The sequence below is a fragment of the Aptenodytes patagonicus genome, chromosome 2 (assembly GCF_965638725.1).
Source record: "Aptenodytes patagonicus chromosome 2, bAptPat1.pri.cur, whole genome shotgun sequence".
Taxonomy (NCBI): Eukaryota; Metazoa; Chordata; class Aves; order Sphenisciformes; family Spheniscidae; genus Aptenodytes; species Aptenodytes patagonicus.
In genome coordinates, this window is record NC_134950.1 from 56804256 (window position 1) to 56832180 (window position 27925).

Below are 27925 nucleotides of genomic sequence, written 5' to 3' on the forward strand. Positions count from 1 at the left end.
TTGACCTTAGACTCCAAGGAGTTCTCTGTTGTTCCTCGGAGGCAGGGAAAGACAGGGTATGGGGTGGATGTGAACTTTTAAGGACACTACTGTGTCCTCACCATACCCCTCAAAAAAAAAAAAAAAGGGGCACACCTGACTTTTTGAATAAACACTAGAAGATTTATTCAGAACACTACATTTATCACTGAAATAGCTCTTCAGTAACAAATGAAACCTTTACAGCATCTATGGATATAGATGTATTAAACATTATGAAATAGAATATAATTTAATACAATGCAATCAATAAATCCTGGCACATAGATAAGCACATTTTCTTTCTTTTTGAAGCTTTTGACAAAAAATCAGCAGCGAAAAGGTGAAAAGTATCAGTAAAAATCTGGGTTAGAAGATAAAGCTACCTAAAGATAAGTGAACACTGGCAAAGGAGAGTATGTTGCTCTGTATTTAAGAAGAAAGAGTAACAAATGGAAAAAAACCTTTTAGGTTTGGCATATTCTCCCTCGACCTACAGAGATGATGTGATTTTTCTTGAGTGGTCCTCCTGGCCAAGGATTGGCTCTGGAATTTCACTGTAGCAGAGAAGTAGCTTTGATAAAAATAGAGAATTGGAATCATTGTCTGTCTGTCTTCTAACAAAGCACATCCTACTTTTGCTTATTAGCTGTACTTAACTAAGGAAATGTGCCCGTCCTGTGAAGAAAATTACTTTTTCATCATATTTAAACAGTAGTGTCATTGAAAGACTCATGAAATTTTGTCTGTCAGAGCTTTAGAACAAGATGGAGTGGGCTAGTGAAAAATCATTCTTGTCTGACTAGCCTGTAGTGCAAAAAATAGCTTTGAGCTGCGAGAGTGAGGTTATCTGCTACTGATCCAAAAGATCAGGTGACAGCCCTGTAGCCCACATTCTTGGCCACTTAATCAGCATTGTCACAGGTCAAAAAAAGGCAGGATGTTTGGGCCTTCCTCCAATATTCGAATACGAGTCTTCACTTTTCTATTTGTGCTGTAACATGAGCAAGAGAGTGTTCCCGCTTTGTATCATTATAGGAAGGCTGACTTCATGCTACGGATTATGCAGGATGGCCTTGATGTCTTATGGAATTTGAGATATGTTTACTTGTTCTTTTGCCAGTAATATAGAATGAATAGCATTGTGAATATCATTAGCGCCTTAAAGGAAAGGTAACAGCTATTTAGATAAACACAAAATATATGCAATTGTTAAGCATATATGTATGCCTATCCTAAGAACTTTTCCTTGACATCGGTCAAGTACTTCTGTTTCCACATTACAGTAAGTATTTGGACCTCAGACCTCTCTAACCGGTAATACTCACAGTTCTCTATCAGTCTGGAATTTTCAAAAGTCATTTGTCAGAAGTAGCTCAGAGCTCTGGAATATTGGAAATGGATCTGCAAGAGAATGATTAGCAGGGAGATGGCAGCTGAGCCAGTCAAGTTTGTGTAATAAACAGTGTAATTCATAATTTATCATCAGGTTCTTTAATTTTCCCCAGTGGGATAGATACAAATTCTGTATTTAAAAATAAAACAAAAACTTTGCAATGAAGGCTGGTTGTGTGCATTTCCTATTGATGTACATTAAAATCTAGAAAATAGTTATGACAACTTCCAGATTATTTTTTCTCCTTACTCCACGTCTTACTGTCTCATTCTTTGACTCCTTTCAGCAGGAGTAATTACATTTGTGATCTTCTATGTTCCTACGCTGAAGTGTGTGTATATAGGGAACTGTAACCAGGAGTTTCTTTGAGGTGATCCAGTTCAAGAACAGATGCAAAGTATCTGTTTGTCAGTAAGAAACAATCAGCAAAGTAGTTGGGGTTTTTTTTTCAAATGCTTCCAATCCCCTTTCCAGCCACAGCTTAACGAACTCTCTTGAAGGCATTCCTGGAATCAAACCACTAGAGAACCTGTGGCTTTTGTCTAGCGTTTTCTTGACGCTCTAGTTCTTTTTTGTAGTGTTTCTGGACTGTTTTCATACACGCTCCAGGACTAAAACTCAGCGAAACAGCTAACAATTCCTGATCAGCCATGCATGACCTGTGTTTTCTATTGTTCTTGTTGGTTTAGCTGTTCCCCAGAGCTTAACCGTTTCTTAGATTGACTGTAATTAAAGCAGAATGGTTATGTCTTTGAAGGTCAAGCACTTTAGTCTTACTCCTACTGTAACTGTGACCAAACACTCTTACATGCTCTTCTGTAATCCACAGAACGCCGTCACTTTCTACCTCACCTTCACTACGCTAACACTAGATAGCTGTGGATATAGGCGTGGGTTTTTCGATTCACTGTAACAAAGATGGGGTTGAGAGTTAACGTTATGTGTCTGAACATGATACTTTACCACACTGTGTTAGGATTGACATTGGCTGATCAGAGATACAATTTTATGTGTGTCTGGACATTGTGAACCTAGAGAGGAGTCACCATTAGCATAAACACTGGTTTAACTCTTCATTTCTGGATTTTTACTGACAGATCTACTAGAAGACACTAGCTAGTTAAATTTAAAGTTAAATTTACTGTAAGTTAAATTCGTTATGAGACTTCTTGAGGAGTTTTTTAACAGTTTTGTAGTTACAAACGTAACACTTTCAAGAGCAGCTATAGTTTCTAATTTTCAGAGGCTGTAACTGCAGCTTTTATAGAACATAAAATTTGCATAAATTATGCACGCAGGAAAAAATTGTAAAATAAAAAAATGAGAATTTTTATTGCAACATAACCCAAGGTTATCAAAGCTTTGTGGACTTAAGGTAACTTTTTTCGGGGAGAAGACTGGGAAGTTCCAGGCAAATAATAAGCGAAGAGAATGCTCACAATTCAAAAGTCTGACGTCAAGGAAACACAACAATTAATGCTATTCTGCCCCCTTGCGTTAACTTTTGAGGTAGCTGCCTTACCCCCACACATCAAAAAGTTCACGTCCCTTCGTGAAGATTGCATCACACAACAAATGCATTAGCAAAAACATAATAGAGCAGTGTCCTGACAACAGCATGGTTGAGCGATCACTGGAAATGATACAGCTGTGTGCCTAAGTTTGAAGATGATGTATTACATGTTAAAATAATACAAAATATGCACAAATCATTAATATGTTGTAACTCGCACTACCATATGGGGGATGGGTAGCATCAAGACTTCAGTCGAAACGCGAGTGAAGCCGGCTAACTATATATGAGAGTAGCATAGAAAACAGAGGAGCTGTGCTGGAGAAAAATGAGAACCTAGAACCTGAGCTCTTATGTTTGTGTTTGCCAGCTCAAACCCTAAATTGCAGCATTATCTAGGTTCTCGTTTTTACCGTTTTATTTGTAACCCCCAGGGAAATAAATAGGCATTATATTTGGCCACACTTGCACTCGAAATAAAAAGAAAGCTTTCATTGAAAATGATAGTCAACAAAAATATTTCCACCTCTAGAAGTCCAATTTAGAAAGAACTGGTTTGAAACCAATAAACACATCCTTGCAGCATCTTGGACACCAGGAGCCAAAGCCCCAAAGTGCAAAAGATTGTCAAACAGCTGTATTTCATACACAACGTAGAGATAAATGCCAGAAGTAGCAGACTGCGAATAATGAAAGGTAACTGCCATTTTAACGTGATTTTACTTCCATCATTCACTATCTAACCCTGCCAATTCATGACGTCATTCTCCACTCACAGGAGTAAAAGCTGCGACCCTGCTCTGAGCCGGGGTGCCGGACTGGGCGATCTCCAGAGGTCCCTTCCCACCTTCCGCCCTTCCCAGCCGCTCCGAAATGCTCCGGAGGGGCGAAGGGTGGCTGTAACTGAGGGCTGGGCAAGGACCTGAAGTTTTATTAATTAGCAGCACACGAATGAGAAGCAATTTATTTACAACACAGTGCCGCTCGCCAGCCCGGAGAACTCCATTTACATCTTAATTTCCTTCCAGTATCAGCCTTTCGCTGTGAGGGCAGGGCTTTTATGCTTGCGGTTTTCGCGAAAGACTGCGTAGTGGCCTCGAACAAATTCTTCCGACAGACTCCACATTGTCTGTAAAAACAAAACAAAACGATTATGAAAAGCCAGCGCTTTCCCCCTCTGTTATATTTATCCTTCCCTGTCCCGGTGCCTCGGAGCAGCGCCAGAGCGGTGGGGCGGGGGCGCGGGCAGAGCGAGGCCGCTGCCCCAAGGCCGGGCTGCTCGGGGCGGCGGCAGCCGTTCCCTCAGGGCCCCGTCCCGGCGAGACAGGTAGCCGCGGCGGCCCCAACTTCAGCGGCTGCAGCTCTCGCCGGGGCCGGCCTGCGACAAAGTTGCCGAGACGCTTCGTTGAGATTTTTTCTTCATTTTTTTTTTTTTTTCGGTTCCTCCTTCTCTCCCCCGCTGTCTGGGAACTTTCGACATCGTCCTGCCAGGCACGGAGCCACCTCCTCTGCAAACAAAGCCGCTCTCGGGGCAGCGAGGGGGGGCGGCGGGAAGGAGACTCGAGCGTTTCGCCTCCGCAGGCGACGGCCGTAACCGAAATCCTGTCAGCGGCGCCCCGCCGCTGCGAGCCCGCGCCGCCTCGCCCTCTAGCGGGGGAGAGCGGCGGCGCCGGCGGCTGGGCGTGACTTTCCGCGCTCCCTTTAGCCTGCCTGCCTGCCGGGGGGAACCGCGAGTCAGTCAGGGAGCCGAGCTAAGCCGGGAGTAACGGCCGCGCCGGGCGAAGAGACTCCGGGATTAAGGGTGCCCCCCCCGGGCACCGGGGGAGGCGAGCGGCGCGGAAGGCGTGGGGCGTCCGCGCGGGGAGGCGGCGCGGCCCCTGGGGCGAGAGCAGCGGCGCGGCCGGAGGAAGGCAGGCAGCCCCCGGCCACTTCGCACCCCTCTTTCCCTGTCCTTAAAAGCGAAGAGAGGGCGAGGAGGAGAAGACAGCCCGCGGGGCACCAAGTGGGGGCGTCCGTCTTCCCCCTCCCCGCCTGCCCCACTGACTGGAGGGGGGCGAGAGGGGCGCCTCCTACTTTGGCAAACACTTTGGCACTTTGTTGGATCCGGAGCAGGAAGGGGTGGAAATATGGGGAAAGTTGGAACTTGCCTGGTTACTTTGGCCGGACTTTTGCTGGCGGCGGGAGCGCAAACGTTCACAGGTAAGGAGCCGCCTCGCCTGCCCCAGGGCCGGGCAGCCCTCCCGCGGGAGGGGGCGGCGGAGGGGCAAGGGGGGAAGCGTTGCGATTTCGGAGTCGGTTAGGTTTTGGTTTGGTTTTTTGTTTTTCTTTTTTTTTTTTCCTCCCCGCCCCCCCCGGGGGGGCTGACACTTCGGAGCCGCTGCGTACATGGCGCGGGGAGGGGGGGGGGGGGGAAGTGTCCGGAGGAGGCGGCGGCGGCGGGATGCCGTTAGGTTTGCGCCCCTGTGCCCTGACGGCAAGGGCGCTGAGGGGAAGGGAGAGAGGCTGGAGAGGCTCGGCAGCCCGAGGGCAGGGCTGGAGGGACGGGCGGGACTCGGGCTCGCTCCGGCGTTTCTCCGCCGCCGACTTGCCGAAAGTTTCCCGCTGCCCCGGCGCGGGAGGCGGAGGGGCGAGGTGAGCCACCGCTGGGCCGCCGCCGCCGCTCCGCCCGGCGGCGGAGCTGGCAAGGGGTGAGGAGAACTTGCGGTGCTCCCCGGAGGTGCCGGTGGGTGCCCCGCCGCCCTGCCTGCCTCGCCCCGCCGGTTCCTCCTCGCTGGCCGCCGCCGTCCCCGGAGCTCCCCGCCTTCCGCGCTGCCCGTAGGTGCGGCTGTAAAACGCCGGTAGAGCTGGAGGTAAAGCCCCGGCCCGTCGTTTTCTGTAGCCCCCCAAATCGTCGCCTCGGAGGGCAGGGCAGAAGCTGCCTGCCGCTGCGAGGTGTCAGGATTCACGTCTAGCGAAGAGCCCGGCAAAGCGCTTCATCAAAGCGTTTTTCTGTTCCCTGAAGTCCTAGACCAAGATGGTTATCTTGGTCTCGAGTCCTGTGCGTGCACCCCTGTCCTATTTATATGTTGAAGAAACCCATAATTTTAGACAGAAATTTGGATTGTGAAATAGTTCTGTGTGCTTCACTGCAAAGAGTAACTTCAGGGTTTTTTTGTTTGTTTTGTTCCTAACATGAAGTGCGTACAACTGAAAAGCACGTTAAATTGAAGACATCTGGTCTTCAGTTCATGCGAAGTGTGCTTTGATCTGGTGGGAAGCAATACTTTTGACTTTCCTTGTTGCTCAGGCTGCAGAATAGTTTATATTTTGTATATTACATGTTGCTTCTATGCAGCACTATAGCTAAACCAAGTTTTACGGCTAGGAATTGGTGGTCTGTTTTAAAACTTTTTTTTAAAAAACTAAAGAATTCTGGTTTTATGTTAGGTTCCAGGGACCTTTTCTATACGTAGTTGCATTTCCCCTAATTTGTCTCTAACGTTTTTACTGCAGATAAGACAGAAGATCCCTGAGCAGAAAAATGTTTTGTACCGACGTGATATATAACAACGATTGAATCTTTTCCAAATGCTCATGTTAGGATGAAGCTATGATCTGTAGTGAATTATGCAACTGAACTCATGTATATTAGCCCTATAACTCATTAATATTGGAAGTCTAGTGTCCAGACTTCAGTGAGAGCTCTTGCTCTATTAAGATAAATCTGTAACTCATTGCTGACCTGCGTGAACTGTCTTACTTCTTGTTTAAAGTTAAGCTGGGGAGACTCTTCTTCTCCTGGATATTTAAATGACTTGTGCGTGCGATATGCTGATACTATACTAGGGTCAGCATTTAAGTGCTGTTCGTGTTGCTGAAGAACAATCCCACATTAGTGTTAGATTTGTATCTGTTGTGTTCATTTCTATTGCTGCACACTGTGGAAAGAACTGTGATATAAACCACAAACAATTTGCAGATGACTTGTGCATACAGTTATTCAAAAGGTGCGATTCCAACCCTTCTGAAGTACTGAAAAACAGGCTGCAATTTACGCACTTCGGTGAGATTGCAAAGGATGTCACGGGATGCAGAATCTGGCCTCCTTTTTCCCCATGTGTGCATATATACATGTACGCTAAATATTGAATGTAAAGATTATTTGTGAGGATGCATGTACAGATTTCTTTTTTTTTTAATAGTGATTCTTGGCACTCAGAACAAAATTGATGAAATTTCCATTTTTGTACTTTACCATTTGAAGTCTGTGCCTGGGAGTCATTTTTGCTTGGGGGGAAAAAAAAATTACTGTTGCTTTTGTTAGAAGCTTGATGCATCAGTGTCATAGAAACTAAATTACAGAAAAATCCATCCTTGAGTTGGGTAGTTATCTTTTGTAATAGCTGTCCCTTGTTGCAGTCAGGAGTTATATGACTAACCTATAAAAAGTTTAAAAACAAAGAAAAAAGAAACAAAGCCAACTCCACACATGGTCTAAGCAAAGAATAGCAGTGGGTGAGTTAAGTAATCTTTGGCATTTATAGTTCCATTTAAATTTTTATTCTTTTCTAAAATGACTGATTTGTTTTACAGAGATTGGTTCTAACATTACCGTCAGCTATTGTTTTATTTGAGTTTCTTATTTAGAAAATAATCTTACTGAAAGATCAGTTCTTGGCTTTTTAAGGCCTGGAAGCTTCAAGTAATCTTTTGAAAGCAGCTTAACAGTTAATAACAATAAGATTTTCTCCGAGTCCTTAACTAAAGAATTTAAAATTCTGGATTCATCAGTTCAAGAAGCAAATGATCTCAAGAATTTGAATTCGAGAGATGTTACTGAAAACATTGTCTTAAATGGACAATGCTGCTTAAGTTTTTAAAAGTAGCTGGGGTCTTTCTGCAAGAGTAGTTTTGTGTTTAGGTTTTTTTTGTTGTTTCTTTCTGAGAAACTGTAGCACACCTAATTCAGCTGGTTTTGTTTATAATTTTAACATAAATGTTATTAAGTGGTCTCATGTGAAGACTGAATGCTAATATTAGAAAAGTTCCTGAAATGTGGTGTTCCTGTCATATGAAATGCCACCTGACTCCACCATGTTCCTTCTTCCATTTCCTTGGTAGATTATTCAGGCTAGGGAAAGCAATCTACTTCTGTAAGGGATTTAGGTCAAACAGAGAGATGTGGAAAGTTAGAAGGGACATTGTAAACCTAAATATTAGGTCTTACAATAAAATGAAGGGTCTGAATGAGATGAGTTCTGTCAAATACCAAAATGGGGAACTGAAATTGAAGGCAAAGAGATGTGTAATAGAACTCAGAAATTGTGTTTTTATGAAGGCATCGTGTTCAGATAAATGTAAATTTGCACACAGCCTGAATTCTGAAATTGGTGCTTCTTGCTTATAACCTGAATGTGACCGAGGGAGGGCTATTATTTGGCTGTTACATTCTCTTTTGCTATGGAAAGTGACAAGGTTGTATATTAACACACGCTTTTTATGGTACTGGTTTTAAAAGCTTTATTTTTTTCTCTGAGAAAGGATGAGTCCTATTGCAGTGAGAGAGAGATATGAATGGACGGGCAGACTGACTAAAAGTGCTTGTAGGAGGCCATTCATAACCAACTTTGCACCAGGACTGGTGGCAATTATGAGAAGAACAGGAGAAAAACTGCTGTACAAAAATTGAAAATTACTTTTCCTAGTGACTAGTAAAGGTTTTACATAGAGAATAGTAGTCCTCAAGCTGTTTCATGGATTAAAAATACAAAAACTTGCATTCTGAATAGATGTGTGTTCATTTTTGGGTGTAGGCACTCTAAAAACAAGAATCACATTTTCCAAAAACAGATGTAAGGAGGAAGTTTGCCATGCTGAAGTTGAAACCTCCTGTGATGATGTTGATGTTTGGTGACTGCAGAGAGGGAAGATGAAAAGAAAGAATATAGGTTAAGTCTTCATAGGTCCTATCCCAGCTGAAATGAAGCTCCTGGCAATCGGAGTGATGTATTGAAAATAAAAAGTTTCTGGTATAATTAACTGTGTTTAAAGAGATTTGTCAGAGTATTCAGGATCTCTATTTGGAAGTCTTTAGTAGCTATTCTGATCACTTCAGCAGCAAAGAGCTCCAAGTGTGGTTCTCTCTCATTTTAACAAATTCTGCTTTTGCTTGCATTGCTTATTCCACCTGCTTTCCTTCATCTCCACCCATCCATTAAGTCCATATTCCTGCACTTCCTAAGGGAAGTAACATATGCTAGTGAAAATGCAGCTTTATTAGTGGCTGACACAGTTGTCAGCTCATCAACAAAACTATTCCAGTTAAAGTTCATAGCATGGACTTGGCCTCCCTAAACAGTGAGAGCTGTGGGGGAAGATTCTCAAACCAAACTTCTCGCTGTCAGGTGAATAGGTGAATGACTTGATTTGTGTTTTACACCTAAGAGTATTCATATTTAAAATAGTCCAGCAAATTAATGGAAGCATGTTGAAGAATCAGCTTCTAAATGTCTTTTTTTTTTTTTAAACTTTTGACAGATGAAATAAAGTTTGTGTTCCCCTGTAAACTGGGATGTAGTTTAGAATGCTTCAGGTAAAAATGAGAGTCTGGGCTTTGGAAATGGCACAGTTTGTCAAAAAAACCCAAACCCCTGTGTGGTGGGTATGTGGGTTGAATTTTTAAACTTATTTTATTTAGCTATTCTGGTCTTGTTCTGGTGTCAAAAGTTAGTAATGAAACCTCATTAGAAATTAAAAATAAATCCTACAAAATATTACAAGGATGTAATAACACTGTGGAAAAAAATCGTGTGGTGTTTTTTTAGTCTCATGATTTAGCAGTCGTCAGAATCCATGAGGAAGACAAATCAGTGTCCTGAAACAATATAGCAGCAAATAATTTATGAAAAAATAATATATTTATTGCTTACAGAAGTTGCTAGATTGACAGCTAGAGAGACCAAATCCTCAGGCAAATCACAAAACATGTTAGGATAGAGCGTGTAAGCTTCTGAACTCCATCTCACTAATGTCATTTGAGTCTGACCTGAAAAAATGTGGAGATTGTTTATTTTTCATATGCGCTTGCTCATACGCTGAGGTGGTCAGTGAATGTGTCAAACAGCCTAGTTGCCAGTGGCCGGGTCAGTTTTATACCTTACTGCCGAGACAGTCGGTTCAGTTTGCATCGTTAGATTCAGCTAGGGGAAGATAATAGGTGTAGACTTGATAGAACAAAGTCCAGTGATGATGTGGGGTCAGGACCTGTGAACTGATCCTGTGTTTCACATGTTGCAACTTTATGCTAAAGGAAATGCCCTTTGAGAGGGAGATCCCTTGTGTTTAAAGCTCCTTAGTATCACTGTCAAACACTTGGAGGTAGCTACATCACTAAGTTTTAAAGATGTTTCCCCAGAAAATGGCATGCATTTATGAACCTTTCAGCTCACACTTAACAACTCTTGTGTAAAGAAGTAGTTCTGAAAATCTTGCCAGGAATAAATTGTTTGTTGGTGTGTGAATGCAGCTGAATTACCTACTCAATTTCTGTAGGAAAAATTGTGAGTCCTTTTTATTTCATTTGATTTTGCTGATAACTTCCAGATCTGTATTTCTGATTTAATGTGTAATGTTATCAATGTATTAAAAAGGATTTCAAGAAACCAAAACCAATTTGGAGCATATGGTCATATATTTAGGGGGGGGAAAAAAAGTCTAGCAATAAATTTTACTGTGTCACTTTATACACCCCACTATGTTCACATACTTCTTTCTGATTTTTTTGTAGTGTCTTCATGAGTTTTGCCTGCTGTGATCTGCTGCTGATCACTAGGTGTAGCTGCATCTCTAAATCCACTTTTGTAAGCATAGAAGGAGGAAGGGCTGTAAACTGGGCTTTATGAGAATGTAGGTGTATTTGGAGCTGGGGAGGTGTGAAAATATATGCTGGATTTTTGTGACCTAGAGAATTTTAATCCATTGGTGGCTTGTTTGCACCAGTTTGATTATAATACAAATGAATTTTTGATTATTTGTAAAAAGGCTGATTTCAGTATCAGTGTTAGTATTTAACAGAAGGATGAATGAATGCTTTAATATAATAAAAATACATGATAAAACGCATGAAATTACAAAGAAATTGTCAGTACTTCCCTGGTGGTTTAAATGCAGGGTTTATTGCTGTAGAGATCTGATAAGGTTACATCTTGGTTGATCCTTGTCTTAAAGAAAAGCTTAAGTGTTGTGTGATATATGTCTTCTCACAACCTATTAAGAAGCTTTCTGTCCCATTCAAAATAATTATTTTCAGAAATGATGTTGCTGTCAGTGGAATTCTGTACTGATTTTGGAATAATGTGTTGTGTTGGTTTTTAAGCCATGTGACAGCCATTAATGTTACGAGGAGGTACAGAGGGTAAGTCCCCACATATGCTTTAAAAACGAAGGGAAGACTTTTTTATGCCCAGATTTCTGAGAGTAATAACAGTAAAAATAAAGGTGTATTTATGCCTCTAACACATACTTGTGCTCAGTAGCTGCAGGGAATAGGAAAGAAGCGTCTCAGCCAGAAGCGTCTGAGGTGGAGTCATAAGGAGCAATGGTAGGAAACAAAGTAATGACCACACTTGTTCAGGCAAAACCATGGCAGTATTAGCAGGAAGGAGTTCTGAAAACAGGTTAGGATTAGGGTGTCTGGGGGGAAAGATGGGAAGGTATAACATTTTCTGGAAGTGTAAGAGATGAACCTTACTGGAAGAGAAGATGTTCTAGGAGAAAAGCTGAAGTCCTAAAGGCAGCTACATTACATCTGGAAAACATAAATGGATTTATAATTATTCACATTTTCTTATTTTTGTCATCTTAGTTTTGAACACGTTTGTCTTTAATAATATATTCAAGGCTCAACTATGTCTTCTGACAGCTTTACATAGCAAGAGTTGATTATCTTTACACATAAGATTAAGTGTAATGATGTTAATGAATCTTTACATTTTTTCTGTGGAATGGTGTAAAACCAACATTTTGCTTATGAGTGTGTTTGTTTTCCCTCTCCCCGCCTCCCCCATGTGTAATTTGCCCTGATTTAGACAGCAGTAAGTTTTGGTTACAGTAGGGTTTTTTGAGAGGTAGTTTGGCTCCCCCACCACCCCCCCTTTCTGTGTTTTGTTTTTTAATCTTCTTCAATGTTAAGCTATTATAAAAATCTTTTACAGCACTGTTTTGTTAATCACAAGAAATGTGTTTTTGCTCTGGAATAACTAACAGCTAATTACCTCTTTCATCACTTTAGCTCTTCAACTTCTAGGAGAATGAGATAGAGCATCACATGTCTGTATTAGAGCGGGGTGTGTGTGTGTATGTGTTTGTTTTGGTTTTTTTGTTGTTGTTTTGTTTTTTAGGTTTCCGGCAGAGTTATTTTGGGGAAGTTTTCAGAAGGATCATGCTTTCTTACCTTGAATCCTATCGCCTCTTTTATACTTAACTCTAAAATCAAATATTGTTTAGACTCTTTATTTTTTGAAAGTAATATACTGGATAGAATACTCTTTTCTGCGGCCCTTTGTTTTAATTCTGTAGTGCATAAAGGTAGGCTGATTAGATGAAAGAACTGTTTAGTTGTGCTGATGAGATTCTAACAGAAGACTGAGGAGGATATTACGGGAGTTTCTGTGCACTTTCAAGTGGATGGATAGTGGACCAGTAATGTCTTGAGGTTTTCATAATGGAGTTTTTCTTGCAGATAAATGAATAGAGGGGCTTTTCACGTTTGTTTTTTCTGGTGAATATAGACTAGACTGAGTAAATAATTTCCATCCATGATGTGCACTTCTATACTTGTGTATAAGCTTGTAATCTATGGACTAGTCTGTATGTCTGTGTCTTAAAAAATTGATGAATTATTACCCTTTAGCAGACTTTTGCATTTTTCATGGTGTACTTGCAGCAGAGGTGATTGCAAGGGGGTTGTATTCCCCCCCCCCCCCCCCGTCTTTTTCTTCTAAGGTCAAACAATTCCTTATTTTGGGAGCTGATACTTAGTAACGCTACTATCGGTGATACAGTAATTTATCACCAAAAAATGGTCATCTACATGCACATCTTGAAGTTTTGGTTACCAATTCTACGTAGTTCTGAGGGTATGTAGCAAAAATGGATCTCCAGTTTTGAAAAAAAGAATATTACCAGGTGTTATATCTCAAGCAGAGGCTGAGATTTCCTAAAGGGATTCACATTGTCCTCTACCTGCATAGAAACTCCTGTTCATCTCAATTCTGCTGTCTTCAGGTTCATGGCTTGTTCCTGGTTTAACAAACAGTTTAGCTAACAGTTGAAAACATGCAGGTCAATTGCCATCTCAATGAACTGTGTTAGGCCCCAGATCAGACATAACTGTTCTCTCTGTAGTTGTTTGGTATAGTTGCTGTCTCTTCTTATGCGGTTTGTATATTTGTTTCGTTTGAAAAGAAAAACTTCATTATTACCTATTCCCTCTTCCATCCTTCTAGTAAATAAAATCACTGCGAAAAGTCCAGTGTTTCCTAACAACTCTACAGCCTGTTCAGAGTGTGCTCACGGGCTTGGTAGAAACTTGCGAGGAAATACATTTATTTTAAGGTTTGACACTGTTTGCGTATCTGTATAGGACTATATATAATCTATTGTAATTACTCTGATGTTTCTATCAACCAGTATAATTCAGGATCAACAGTGTTCTGATGATTACACTTTTTGGAAGTTATTACTCTTTTGATAGTGTAAGATCTCTTTTACTTAACTGTTTTAAGATGTGTCATACAATCTTAACCAGGAAATTATTTTCTCTTGGTGGAACTTACTGAGCCTGGAGATTTTTCTGGTTCCACACTGGGATGACATAGCCTAACATGAATCATACCACTGGAGCACAGCATGAAAAAGACAGATACGTATATTAACTCCTGTTGTGATAGTCAGTTGCTTAGTGATCAGAACTCCTACATAGGTGTGGGAGACACGATTTAAGTCTGTGCTCTGGTATTTGACTGTGACATGGGTGAGGATCTTCACAGCCAGGCTTTTCTGTTCTTTTTGTCGGGTTTTGTTTAGTTTTGACCAGTAGGATTTTTTTTTTCATGGTTGAGAAATCTGCTAAATTTCCATTTTAAAAAAAAAACAAACAAACAAGGAAGGTGGCAGTTCAGAACCCCCCCCCACGTATTTAGAGAAAATCTACAGCAGTCACTTGTCACTACCTGTAACTTCAGTTTTCCCTAGAAACTCAACAATGTGCTTAGATGCTGGCACATGTGTAGGAGATAGACAGTTGTGGACATTTCCAGGAACCATAGTACTAGGTGGGGCAGTTCTTACGTTAATGACTGAGAATTGCTATAGCCTTTTTTTCTTTCATGTTACCTTTTCTGAATTCTGCAGAGTAGATGAAGATTATTTTACAAAGCACTGCATTCAACACTTTAATGTAAGCACTTTACATAGCATACTTAAGCTGTTTTTCAACTTCTGCAGAGACAGCTATTACTGAAGTAATTTCTCATTTATGTAAGATAAATTGTTGTCCCAGTAATAATTTTAAGGCACCGTGCAGTTGATGCCCTCTTTACTGTGTCTGAGAGATGTCATCTTGATTCAGTCCTAGCTCAGGAGAAAACCTCTGCAAGTAACTTTCTAAATACAAAAGCAACCTTTTGGGGTTAGGTCTGTGAGTGTCACAGGAAACCAACAAAACCAAAACACAATTAAAGTTAATATTTATTTAAAACCTTAGAGGTTGAAAATGTGAAATGGAAGCCTGTATATTGCCCAACATTACTACCTTCTGTTTATAGTGACAGCAAAGCACATGGATTGAAGACCACATATAAAGTTCATGAGGTGTGTTTTATTTATTTTTACTTTAAGAATTGTTGTTAGAATTGCCTACATAAAACTAGGCTAGTAAGGGATTTATGCGAATTAGCCTAGCATTTTCATTTGGGGATTTGGAAAACACTGGGGTTTGACTGTTTTATTTATTTAAGAGTGTTTGAGACAAGCACACGCCCTCTTGAGCAAATATGCATTGAAATTGCGTAGGACCCAGGAGCCCAAGACAAGTTGAAATACACTCTTGACAAAAAAAACCTGGCTTCTGCAGCAGCCATGCAGCAACAGCAGATGTGGATTAGGGTTTTTAAATGAGTCTCACAGAAGCTTCAGAGCTGAATCTTTACATGTACAATTGCTTAACAGAAAGTCAGTTTGTCCACTAGCATCTGTTACTTCTTTGCATTCTGAATATTGGGGAGTTAAATGTTACCCATATTAAAAACTTTACACAACCACAAAAAGGTGTCAACATAAAAAGCCTTAAAATGTTCTTCAAGTTGTAGCCCAGTATCTAGCATAAGATTATCCATGCAGGGAAATGATGTGGAAATAACCCCTTAAGAATAATATTCCTCACCTACTTCTGTTCTGTTTTCAACTGTAGACAAACATACTGCTGTGCTTGTGGGTTGATTCACTGGCAGATCCATTGCTGAATGTGCACTTCAGCCTTATTCACCTGTACTTCCATTGTCATATAGTGGACTTGGGAGTCTTGAAGTGCAGATAGTAATTTTGAGTTGGGAGTAGGGGTGAAGCCTTAGGTGTTGCATATGTTCAGACTGAGAAGTTCAGGTGAAGACTGGGCTTGGTCTAGCTGTACTGCCAAGGTTGCTTCAAGGGGAATTAGAGAACATAAACTGTGCATGCATTTCCTGCTGCTTCTGAAATTCTTTCTCTGATTTCTACAGAGAAACAGATACAGTCTTTGGAAGTCTAAATTCTTATTTTGGAAGATACCTGTTATGACTCAGTGACGAATAGAAATAGAAAGCATCTGTGAACTCATTCTGGCATCAGCCAGCAACTACTTTGGAGGTTTTGGTTACATGCAATGGGTTGCAGTTTAGGCGGCAACATGGAAGCTTGTATTTTGAAGGTTATTGCCTGGCTGTCAGTTCTGTTGTGTTCATTGCAAAAATGGAGTCAGTTGCTGATGTGTAGCCCAAACTCAAAGAATTCTAATGAAAACTGTCTGTATTTTTGAAGATCTCAATTTCAAAATGAATATAAACTCGCGGCTTCCTGAATTGGTCCACAGTAAATCTGCCTCAGTGAAGTAGCATCTGACAGGCTTGTTTGCTTCAAATCAGTGTTTGGTGGGTGGATCACAGGAGTTTTGCAAACCACAGGTTGGGAACCACTCACTCACTGTGAGTGAGAAAACGCACTTTTACAGAACTGGCTCTGTTAAAGTCTTCACAAACTGCAGAGTGCCATGCTAGATTTGCAGCAGTGAAAAATTAATTCTGGCTTGTATGCCAGAACTAGATGATGTGTATTTCTGGACCTTTGGGAGCAGAACTGCAAAAAAATCAATCTGTGTGCTTGAAACTGGCATTGAGCAAATACGTGACATTCACCAGCCAGCCCCATTCATGCGATTTCAGTGCTTTGACTCTACGCAGTGGTCTAGCAATAAAAGAAAGAATTGGCCAATTATGGTGATCTGCTAGGGCTGTGTACTCTGGAATTTTGTGCAGAGGAAGAGGGAGGGTTCTTACCTGCTCTCAGTTCTGTCTAAAATTGCACTTTAGTACCATCTATTCCACAGCAAATAACATACATATTTAACAAAGCTGTTAACCACCAGGCCACCTTTAAGAATATATTGCTTACCTGCCACTTCCTGTGCTCTCTCCACCTCCTTTTCTCTGTTCATGTCTGCTCCTCATCACCATGTTCCACAAATCACTTGTGCCTTCCTCTACCACCTCCATCCTTTGGGCAGCTGTGACTGGGCTGAGAAGAGAGCTGAGACTGGAGGGTGGTAGCTCTGGTTTAGGGTATCCTGTGGTGCCATGGGTCACTCTGTTGCCCTTACAGTTTGGAGATCTACGCGCGCATTTTGAGAAATCCCCAGAGCCTCGGGGGGGGGGGGGCTATGACAGAAGCTTGGGGATACAATTCCTGGCTGCCTGGGTATTATTCATAACAAGTTAGGTTTCTTGCCCCCCCCCCCCCCTTTTTTTCCTGAGACAAATAAGATCAAAATGGTCCCATGCATGTGCTAACACACATGCCAGCAAAGCGTGTGCTTATGAGTAAATACTGTAAGCAAGTGAAGTTTAAGTCTTGCTTTGCACTGAGTGCAGTCACACTGAACACTTGATAGAAACAGCAGGCAGTGCTAGTGGAATATGAGATACTGTGGCCAGATCTAGATTTTAGACCAGATGGACGTTATTCATAATATTATTTGGGTGTGAATGCTTTTTACTAGAGTGTGAAGTAAACTGATGAAGATTTTTTTTGTTTGTTTGTTTTTCACGCTAAAAAGAATTAGTAATACTGGCGCTATTTATATAAACACAAGCTCAAAACGTAAAGATGAATACAGTCAGTTTTGGGCGTACTATGACAGTAATTACAAAAAGCTCTTGTTGACACAATAATTGCAAGTAAATCAGGTGTTAACACAAGTCAGCATGAACACACCAATATCAGCATTTTGTAGAAATGTAGTTACGTGTATAGTTTTCTGGAAATCAGAATGGCACTTTTCGGACACAGCAATTGAAATTTTAGTTCCTTGGTAAAAGTAGAGTGGTTTTTGCCTACTCAGCCTGCCTTTGAAAATTCATCTGGAATATTTCTGTGTGGACAAAGTGCCATTAAGTAGTAATGCTGGAGGTATCAGCTCTCTTCTAAATCTTTTGAGTGCTGTTTATGGGGAGAAGATGATGCAGAATCTTGTATTACATACGTCTGCTTCCTTTCTTAATAGATATAGAATAAATGTTGTATGCAAACATTTAGAAAATGGTTGCTTCTTTATTCAAATCCTGCAGTTAAATGTTGTATAATATTCATACCTTGGGTTAACCTGTTTTGTCCATGCTGACATGTTAATTTTGGCCCTTGTTTTTATGTGCACTTCTAATGCGTATAAATGCATATGCAGTGTATTCTGTGCTATCAGTACATATTTTTACCAGTTAAAATTGTGCTTTAAGATGAGCTCGAAAGTTCCCACTCTGTACTTACTGTGCAAATTATTAACGTGGTTCCTATTGATGAAAGTTCAATATATGAGCAGGGTGCTGGCCATGCTCATACCATTCTGTACAATGCAATATATGTTCTCCTGTGCTGAAGTGGTCTAGTAAACCATTCAAGTTCTCATTCCATATTGAGAACAGAGGATTCCTTCTTAATCCTCATATGGCTGATGTCTCTGCTGGAGTGTTAATAGATAGTCTAATTTGTGAGCTAAATTACTAATTGTATTATGAGTCTAAACCTTATTAAGCCTTTTGTGTGGAATTAGATCACAGAGCTTTGGGAAGCTGAATACTGGTTGGGTTCTGTCTCTCTTTAATGACAGGAGCAAGTTTTACTGGCGTCTTTTCTTTAGAGCTGCGTAGCTCTGAGACTGCAACTGACTTCTTTTGCTGCCTTCTACAGTATCGACAGAATCCTAAGTTTGAAAAGCAGAGTGACTTTGAGAGTAGTTGAAGATTTCCAAGCAGGGTCTCAGTTATCTGAAAGCAGTAAGATTCTGTATTTAGCTGAGGTGAGGCCATGATTTGGAATATAAAAGGGTTACTCTGATCTTGTGGACACACACTGTGTGGAGGTTCAGCTATGTGGGAATTGTTGAAATTGTGCAAAAGCTTTAAAATGGCTGCAGTGATATAACAGGATAATGGGTTTGGTAGATGTATACTCCTGTAAGAGTTCAGGTAGATGAACTCTTCACTTCAACAAATCACTTGAGTTGGATTTTTATTTCCAAAGATGTTCACTACCCACCCAGAGATGGAGGATACTTCCCTTATTGCTCAGCTGTGCTGCTAGATACCATGAGCACTTCTCATCTGTTTCTGTGCAAATCTAGCTGCGTCAACTGAGACTATTTTCAGAGGTGGTTCATGCTCCTCACTCTGACTTTGCACTGGAGTCTGCCTGCTAATGCAGCCCAGTTGGAGATGGAGCGGATTGCCTCCAGCGGTGGATCAGTAATAAACAAACAAAGTGGGATTTAATGGATTTTGACATCACTTGCAATAAATTTTTATGTTGATGTGGAAGATGGCTGTGAACTATTGTGCCTTTGATACAGGAATATTGCACCCATGGTAATTCACTTTCTTTAAGAGAAAATATTCACAGCTGCTCCATACATGTATGTATGGAGTGTATACATGAGATAGAATTGCAATGGTATCAAGTTTTACTCTATACACAACAGCACACTAAGCTGTTGTGAGAAACTATTCTTATTTTATACCTGAAGCTATCAGGGCCCTATATGTACTTAATGGCTTTGCTTTTTACTGTTGTAAATTAATGTCATTTGAAATGCATGGACAATAAATGAAAATAATAGGATATATAGCTTGTGTCACATCATCTTAGGTTTTTAAAGAGCTTTTTCTATTTCTGCATCACATTTAGTAATATACTTTGTAGAGTATACTAATAAATTCGGTGTCTGTCCTGAGAGAGAAAATTCAGAGGCTTCTGCATTGTTCTGTTCCATGTGCATTGGTACTCTCAACCTACACACCATGTATTTATTATGTTACTGTGAGTAGAGCTGCCAAAAGTCATTGCCAAGAGCTAATTGTCTTCAGGTGTGTCTGTAGAAGCCTGTATTTGTTAGGGGTTTCTGTGTTGCTCCCAAATTGATTATCGTGCTTATTAAAGTATTTTGGTAGGTGAATAGTTTTTGAGAGTTTTTGTACGTTTTACAAAAAAAAAAAAATTAGCATTTACTTATTCAAATGCAGTATATCTTGAGACCAAAGCTTAAGAGCACTGCATTCTAAATTTCTGCTGAACGGGTGCAATCATGCAGAAACTCACAATTTACCTTGTCTACCTTTCGGTAACAAATGCAACTCACACTAGCTTAGATCTGCAGATGAAATAATTTTGGGATCCAGGAATGACAGAACTTCAGAGCTTTTTGCATACTGTGTCAGAGGCATGGCTAGGAATGTGATGATTGTACCAAATTAGGCCACTTCTTCTGTAGAAGAGAATAATGCAGGTCATTGAGGCACATACTTTGTTAGAAAGGCTGAACTAACGTTATAAACCTTACAGGCCTAACCTGATGTCCTGGGAGGGCCTGAAGCAATAATGCTGTGTATGTATTTAAAAAGGCAAGTGGATTACTGTGTACCCATCCTGAGAGCTCTAGTCCCTTGTAAGAAAGGATTTCACACACACACACACACCCCTGGCCTTGCTTTCTGTCAGGTAAAGCACAGGTGGACGTTATCCAGGAAACTGGTTACCTTGCAGTTCCCTTGTGTTGACACTGGTTTGTAGGTTGATCGGGCAGATGCTGTTTCTGATTGACCTAGGTGTGTATTAGCAGGAAAGGACAGACTAGGCTGCCAGGACCATCTGTATCCACATCCCTGCCCACTTGCTGTCTTTTCCTCCATCTCTAGACTCTGTGCTTAAAAACTACTTTACGAAGTGTGTCTTTCTACTCTGATTTTTGTTGAATAGTCTTGGTAATTTTCTTAGTCTGGCCTTGGTTGGTTTTATTTATTTGTGGAGTTTGTTTGGTTTTGTTTTTTCCCTTAGGATGAGAAGTGGTAACTGGATATCGGTAGCATTCTTATGGTTGTTTTCTTTGTGTTCTTTTCGTACAAGAGGCCAGGTTCCCGTAGAAAATGGGAAGAGCAAATTAGAAGGGTCAGAGTTATTTCACATCACTATTAGGTACAAGCGTTGCCGTGGTGTAACCTCAGCCGGCAACTGAGCACCACACAGCCACTCGCTCACTCTCCCCCCCCCCCCCCCCCCAACGGTGGGATGGGGGAGAGAATCAGAAGAGTAAAAGTGAGAAAACTCGTGGGTTGAGATAAGAACAGTTTAATAATGGAAATAAAATAAAACAGTAATAATAACAACAATAATAATAAAAGAATATACAAAGCAAGTGATGCACGATGCAATTGCTCACCACCCACCCACCGATGACCAGCCAGTCCCCGAGCAGCGGCCCCCCCGGCCAGCTTTCCCCCAGTTTATGTACTGAGCATGACGTCACATGGTATGGAATGTCCCTTTGGCCAGTTTGGGTCAGCTGTCCTGGCTGTGCCCCCTCCCAGCTTCTTGTGCACCTCCAGCCTTCTCAGTCGGTAGAGCATGGGAACCTGGAAAGTCCTTGACCAGTGTAAGCACTACCTAGCAACAACTAAAACATCGGTGTGTTATCAACATTGTTCTCATCCTAAATCCAAAACACAGCACTGTACCAGCTACTAGGAAGAAAATTAACTCTATCCCAGCTGAAACCAGGACAAGTGTCTTTTTACTGGAGGTAGTACAACAGAAAACAAAGCATTGAGTCATGCTTTGTATCTTTCAGGGGTGGTAGCATGGTATAACAGCTTCCTTTTCAACTGCAACTGCCTATTTAAACAAATAATTAAGTGTCCTGTTAATTGATTTTGGATAACTTCTACGCTTGAATGTATCTCCTGGGTATGGAGAATGGAATATGGATCTCGTCTTCAAATGGCAGCACTTTGAATTTTTATATTCTCTTTGGTGCTCTTCAAAGCATCTCAGACATGGTGCCTGATTTGCTAATAATCTGATAACTAGGTGTGAAAAACTACCTCTACTGAAGTTTGTGCTGCTGTTTTTCAACTTCTGGAGGCTGGGAGAGAAGTAGTTTCCAGTAAATAGCAGGGAGCCATGAGAGCTACAGGTATGGAGTGGCTGGGGAGTTTGGTGGTCACAAGAGTGTCTATATATTTCTACATCTGTGTTCCATGTGATGATTTTATCTACTCAATGAACTGGGATAGAAATAAAATTTCAGAATATGAGTTTTAGTAAATATGCCCTTGGAACCCTCAACACAAGCGACTGATGTTGGGAGAGTACATGAGAGGTAGGGCACTTCCATAACAAGGAGTCATAGTTTTAACAAAACTTGTCCTGGACTCAGTAACCATGTGCCTGTCTGGATTACACCCTAGTCTACAACTGGTCCATGCCATTAATCTTGATCAGGATCTTGCCACCTTGGTACCGAAGAGCCTGGACTTAAGTTTCGAGATCTTTTTTGGGCAAAAGTTGCTCCACAACCTATTCTGTCTTTTCACAGAGCATCCACTCCAGCAAAGCTTACTTCTTGCTACTACTGCTCTATAGCAAGAGTTTACTTGATGTTCCTTCCTTCCTTCCCTCTTTTGATATACCTGCCTCCTTTCTACATCTGTTCCTTCAGTGGTGGGAGTAGCACAGTTGTCTGGTTTGGATTGTAGGTATCTGGGAAGAGGGAGACTTATGGGTGCTTAAAGGGCAAATTATCTGTCCCCTGTTAGGTTGTGCCCATCCAGTGGGCCATGGCATACCAGTGATTCAAGTTAAGAATGAATAGTCGGGGCATTGAATAAGTTGTGTGGTTTTTTTTTTTTCCTTTTTTTTTTCCTTTTTTTTCCCCCCCCTGTAAATAAAGTTTTGTGATTATGAGGGAGATGATGGGAGGACACTTGTGAGATAACTACCTGCTTTACAGTGCTAATTATGGTATATATTACATATTAATAGGGAACTTTCTGTTGCCACAGGCAGAATCTCCCAGTGGGAGGTACAGGAGAAAGCTGTTTCAGAAGCAGAGCACGATGGAGAAACCTGGCTCTGCTCTTGTGTGGCAGCATGGGAGTTGGTATTGTTCGTTGAAGCTGGGAGGGCTGCTCTGACAAACCTCGAAGCATTGCGTCTTTGCCGTGGAAGAAGGTAGTGCTGTACTGGCTCAGGGGGAACTAAGCTTTGAGCTAGGGAATTTGTTCTAGAAGTTTTCCAGGGATTACTACCACTGTCACTGCGTGAAATGTAGGGACAGTTTGTGCATGGACATGAAGCTTTATAAAAGCATTGCAAACTAAGAGCTTTTCAAGGTATGTTTAGTTGCAGTGCTCTTCTGCTTAGACTTGCTTATGGTCTCCTATATTGCATTTATGCTGTGGAAGTTTGAGAGCTGTGGCCTTGATGTTTATTCCTAAAGGAGGGAACACTTGTATATTTAAAAAAAAAAGGGGGGGGGGAGGGGAGAAAAAAGCATAACTGTGTGGTTGTTATGTTAAATGAATTTTAAAGCTGGTGAGAAGAGGCATTCAGAGATGAGAATGCTTGGGGGGAGAAATGAAAGCACATTGAAGCTGTTTCCCCTTGAGGGCTTTAAGGCAGGATTGAGAAGTGGTGCATACTGAAGCCTTGTTTATAGTCTTTCACTTACTGTTAATAAAACAGGGATGTTCTAAAAGGTTTCCATAATTAAAATGCAGTCCTTGAGTGTAGTGCATTTTCAGAGTGGTCTAAAGCCCTGCTGCCTCTCCGCCTGCTTAAATCATTATTTATAAAAAATGCTGCAGTGGACTTAGTGTTTTGAAGTTGTTTTCAATCAGAATGATGTTAGAAATGTTTTGGTATTGAATAAATGAAAATAGAACTTATGGGGAAGCTGATAAGTGTACAAATTGACTGGTTAGTAACTAATTACCAGTACAGAGATTGTTTTTTGCCTTCTTTTTTTTTCTTAATTGGCTGAATATTAATAAATCTGGTTTATTTCTGGAAAACAGCAAGTTTTAATGGTCTGGCAGAAATTCATAATAAAAAAGCTAAAGAATTAGCATAATAAATAATTATTGCTTCCAGGGTTTTTATTGTTAAGATAATAAAATGTTAAAAAGCAAACCACTTGAGTAGAAAGTAATTGCACTGACAAGCACCACACAGCCTAGCATTCACAATAAAGTAAACCTTCCTTCAATGTCAACCTGATTTGCTATCCACATAAATGCTTCCTCGCATTATGGAAATGTGCTTTTTCTATCAACAGAAAAGAATAAAACTCTAGGCATCTAATTAATCTTGTCTGACATTTGATTCCATACTCAGGTTAAATCATGAGGCAGGTGGGTCTATTTTTCCACCCCCTCTGTGTACATGACCACAGGCAAATCTTTCCATTAATGTCAAGCTGCATCTGTGTGTCTGTCTCTGCCACCTGTCAGTCATTAATGCATTAGTGTTGCTTGTATTTGATTCATATGGACCAGTTTTCTTGTCCAGAGGGAGAAAATAAAAATAAATAGGGAACCGCAAGGCTTCAGCTATACATCACAAGTATTTCACCTTGACCCTCCCTGTAAAGGAAGAGGGACTTTACTGTACAGGAGAAGGATAAGAAGTGGTAATTTGTAGCATAGGGAATTTCCGAGTTGATATGATCAAGTAGAAGAAAGAGACAAAACCGATTTGGCTTTGACATCTTTATTGATTAAGAGTGCTCTTGTTAAAGACTAACAACTTTTAATAATGCCTAACTGTATTACTTGCAGTAGTTTAGACTTGTTGATGGCAGGATATTTTCTCTAAAGTGCACAGAAAAACTCTACAAAACTAGTTAGATGCATTATGGGTATTTTATTTTCTGAAATTCTAGTTAATGGTTTCTGCCAGAGGCAGCGTGTAGTGCTTGAAAATGTGGTGGTTTGACCTTGTATGCTAAAACCTGTATAACTCTGTATTTTTACATATTTAGGAAATACAGACATTTAAAAGGACACAGTTAAGAACTTAGGTCTAAGTAGTAGACTCTGCTTGTTCTTAAAAATAAAACAGTGATAACCTTAAGCAGTTTCGTAATTAAAAGAAAGTTCGCAAACTGAAAATTACCTTCATGAACATAGTTTATGTATTAAAATATTTTCCTGTAGTGTTTGCATGCAAAATCCCATGGCGCTGGGAAATAAATGTTTATGAAGTAAAAAAGTAATAAGAAGCATTGGTTTCGTTTTGCTGACTAAATGCAAAAAGTAAAAGCATCACTGGTGAAGAATGTCTGATTTTATTTTTTTACTTGTATTTTTTAAAAGTTAAGTTATAAACTTAAACTTTTGTTTCTAGTGTCTGCCTACTACGTAGTAAGTGTGTAAGTGTGAGTGAAATTGTTTTTCTCTGCATAAAGGGCTGGATGCTGTTTGGAAAAAGTGGTGTACAGCAGCTCCTAGCCATAGCTGTATAGCAGCCCATTCTGTAAATCACTTATGAAAGGTGCTGAAGAATCCTAAAAAAAACCCCAAGTGTACTAGAGCAAATAAAAATGCATACATAGACAACTTTGATGTCTATGCCAAAGTGGTTATATATGAATAATATGTGTCTTTCGCTCTGCTGTGTTGGTGCTTGGTTTGACTGTCTTCCTGTAATCTTGAAAGGCAGCCTCACCAGATGGACGTAGAAGAGGGAGCCAGGAAATACCACTACCTGCTAAATCAGTCTTGACTATGAGGTTCTTGCTGTCAGCTTTTCCCTAGATGTTTCTTGACAGACTTTGCTGTCAAGAAGTGGGACTAGAAACCAAGAGGAGGAGCAGTAACACGGCTTTGGTCCACACTTACTAATTTTCTCCATCTCAAAGAATGAATACTGCTGTTCTAACAGCTTTTAAGAGACTATGAAATGTAGGTGTGGAGTTGGAGAAATGCTTTCCTGCTCAATACCCCACGTAGGTAAAAGCAGCAGATTTTATTAAGAGATCGGTTGTAATGCTTTGCATTTATGTGCTGCAGTTTCTTTCCAGTTCCTTTTGGAAGGGTTTAGAGTCACAGAACAATTCAAGTAGGAAGAAGCTTCTGTAGATTGTCCAGCCCAACCTGCTGCTCAGCACAGAGAGAGCTAACTTCAGAGCTAGATCATGGGCCTTGTCCAGTTGAGCTTTGAGTATCTTTAAGGATGGAGGGAGATTCGACAACCTCTCTGCATTATATGAACTTGTAAAATATGAGCTTTAAAAATTTTTCAGTATGTTAGCGCAATATTTTTATACAAGAGAAGAAGTTTATTGAGAGAAGATATTCCAGAGTATATTAAAACATAAAAGGTAAAAGCTGAAGGATTTTTTTAGGCTTCTGAATGCACTGTGTTTGAAATTTATCTGTCAGGAGAGTCTTTCTAAATACCTGTTCGTAGTGTTGACAAATACTTTTAAGGGTGCCAGTGATGTAAACTCCTGTTGCTTTCTGTCTGGTTTTGTTCAGAATGAATACGGTTGTACCAGTGACCACTTCTGATTGTGTTATTTTTTAAATAATAAAATGATGACTTATAATTAAGAGATAGTAGTTCCAGAAAACATTTTAATTTGGTTTTCAAATTCACATAGCTTAAAGGCATACACTTAACTACTTTCATAGCAGAAACTTTCGTTGTATGGTACCAGCATTCTCGTCTAATACAGAGAATACTGGAGCTCTCCCTAATGAAGATGCTTTTTTCAATTAAAAATTTCAGTAAAGAGAAAATACACACCGATACTAAACAGGAAACAAATTGCAGAACCTCTAAAATGACAAAAATGTGTTTAAAAAAAATCCCTGCAGAGGGAAATTAGTAGTTGAAGGATAAGAACTACAGGTTTTTAACTGAGTTTTGTTACAGATAACACTGGCAGGGAAAGAAGCGTTGTTACTCTTAACTTTGAGACTCCCTGGGGAGTTTTAAAACAGTCGAAGGAAGGAGAAGTGATGTCTCTAGAGAAGTTTGTGGAAAGGAACAGCAAGCATAAACATGTTTTCCTGTTGCAGGGGAATTAGAGGTTATTATGCTGTGTCCAGAGATTTTTTCCTGTACTTTTTTTTCCTATTCGTTTACCTGTTGTTGACTTTCATTTCAACTGGGTTCTATTCATTCCAAGTGCTGTAGAAACCTAAACCTTTCTTTTTGTCTGGAGACCAAATTAAGAAAGACTCAGAGAAAGGGGCCTGACTAGACATGCTTTGGATCCCAGGCATGCTGGTATTCACAGGGGTATTGGTTCATTTGAGACTTAGGTAACGTAAGTCTCCATTGCTGTCCTCTCTCCTTATTTATCCTTTTAGCAATAAATTTTGTTCTTGCCAAAAATGCGCTAAGTAATGAGATGACACATGCTGGTCATTTCCAGGGGATTAAAGTTCATGTTTTCAGAGAATTCTAGAGTTTATAGTCACATTAAAAACATCTTGCTAGTAATCACTGAACAGTGAAAAGGTTATGGGTTATTCCGTGTTTAAATTAATTACCATGTCAGACTTCTAATTAGGAGTTGGTCTATTATAGCTGAGATTCCACAAATGGCTAAAATAAATTTGTATCTTCTTTCTTTCTGTGTTTCGGGAATCTCAACAGGCTCTGTAGAATCAACACCTGAGAATCTAGATTCCAGATGCAATTCTTACACTGTTTAAATGAATAGTGTGGTGTTTGTTTTTTTTTTTTTAAGTTCTTTAAAACATTGCAGAGGGGTTCTTTGTTCTTTTTATTTAGTTACTGCTGGTTTAGCTAACAGCATGCTGATTTTGTCTTATCAGGGGATAAAATGCAGAAGATTAAGTAGCACGCTTCTGCATTTAGTCATGTAGCTGCTATTATCATTTGAATCTGTGTGTACGTGCATATGGGCATATAAGTGCCAATTTTAAGAAATGTCAGCTCAAAGCAAAAGGAAGAATAAGTAGTTTTAAAAGCCCACTTTACACTTGCAGATCAATAGAATTGTGAATATTGGAGTTGGTGTACATAAAAGGTATCTGTGAATATTTCCCCAGAGCTAGCATATTTGACTCGGGCCAGCAAGGAAATAAAGAGAAACCTCCTAAATGCAGATCCTCTTTTCTCATTCGCAATCTCATTATTTGACACTACCAGAACTCAACACACTACTTTTAGCCTTTCTTTTCTCAGCATTAACATACTTTTTACCATCCTCCTCGCTCTAGTAGTAATTGTGGCTGTTTGGAGTATTGCTTTCTGTTGGGAGGAGGGCATTTTGAACACCAGCTAGTGCTGCTACGACTTGAAGCTTCAAATTCTGGCTAATTTTACAGTGGCTTTTTATGCCACAGATTGTTACTTGTTGTGAGAGTGAAATTTATCCCTGCGCCGGAGAAACAGAGTAGGCGATGTAT

General features: G+C 40.4%; 1 protein-coding gene across 10 annotated transcripts in view; it reads left to right on the top strand.

Moving 5' to 3' along the window:
• The first annotated feature begins 4657 nt into the window (after positions 1-4657).
• The window catches only part of PTPRM (protein tyrosine phosphatase receptor type M), a 492832-nt gene continuing 469564 nt past the window's right edge, over positions 4658-27925 (top strand). For 6 of the 10 annotated variants that reach the window (XM_076329943.1, XM_076329944.1, XM_076329945.1 and 3 more), the window contains exon 1: positions 4659-5126. In XM_076329943.1, the coding sequence (XP_076186058.1) occupies positions 5054-5126 (73 nt within the window). In that variant the 5' untranslated portion in view covers positions 4659-5053. Of the gene's footprint in view, positions 5127-27925 lie in introns of all 10 variants that reach the window. The other 4 variants (XM_076329941.1, XM_076329942.1, XM_076329946.1 and 1 more) reach the window with 1 other exon arrangement.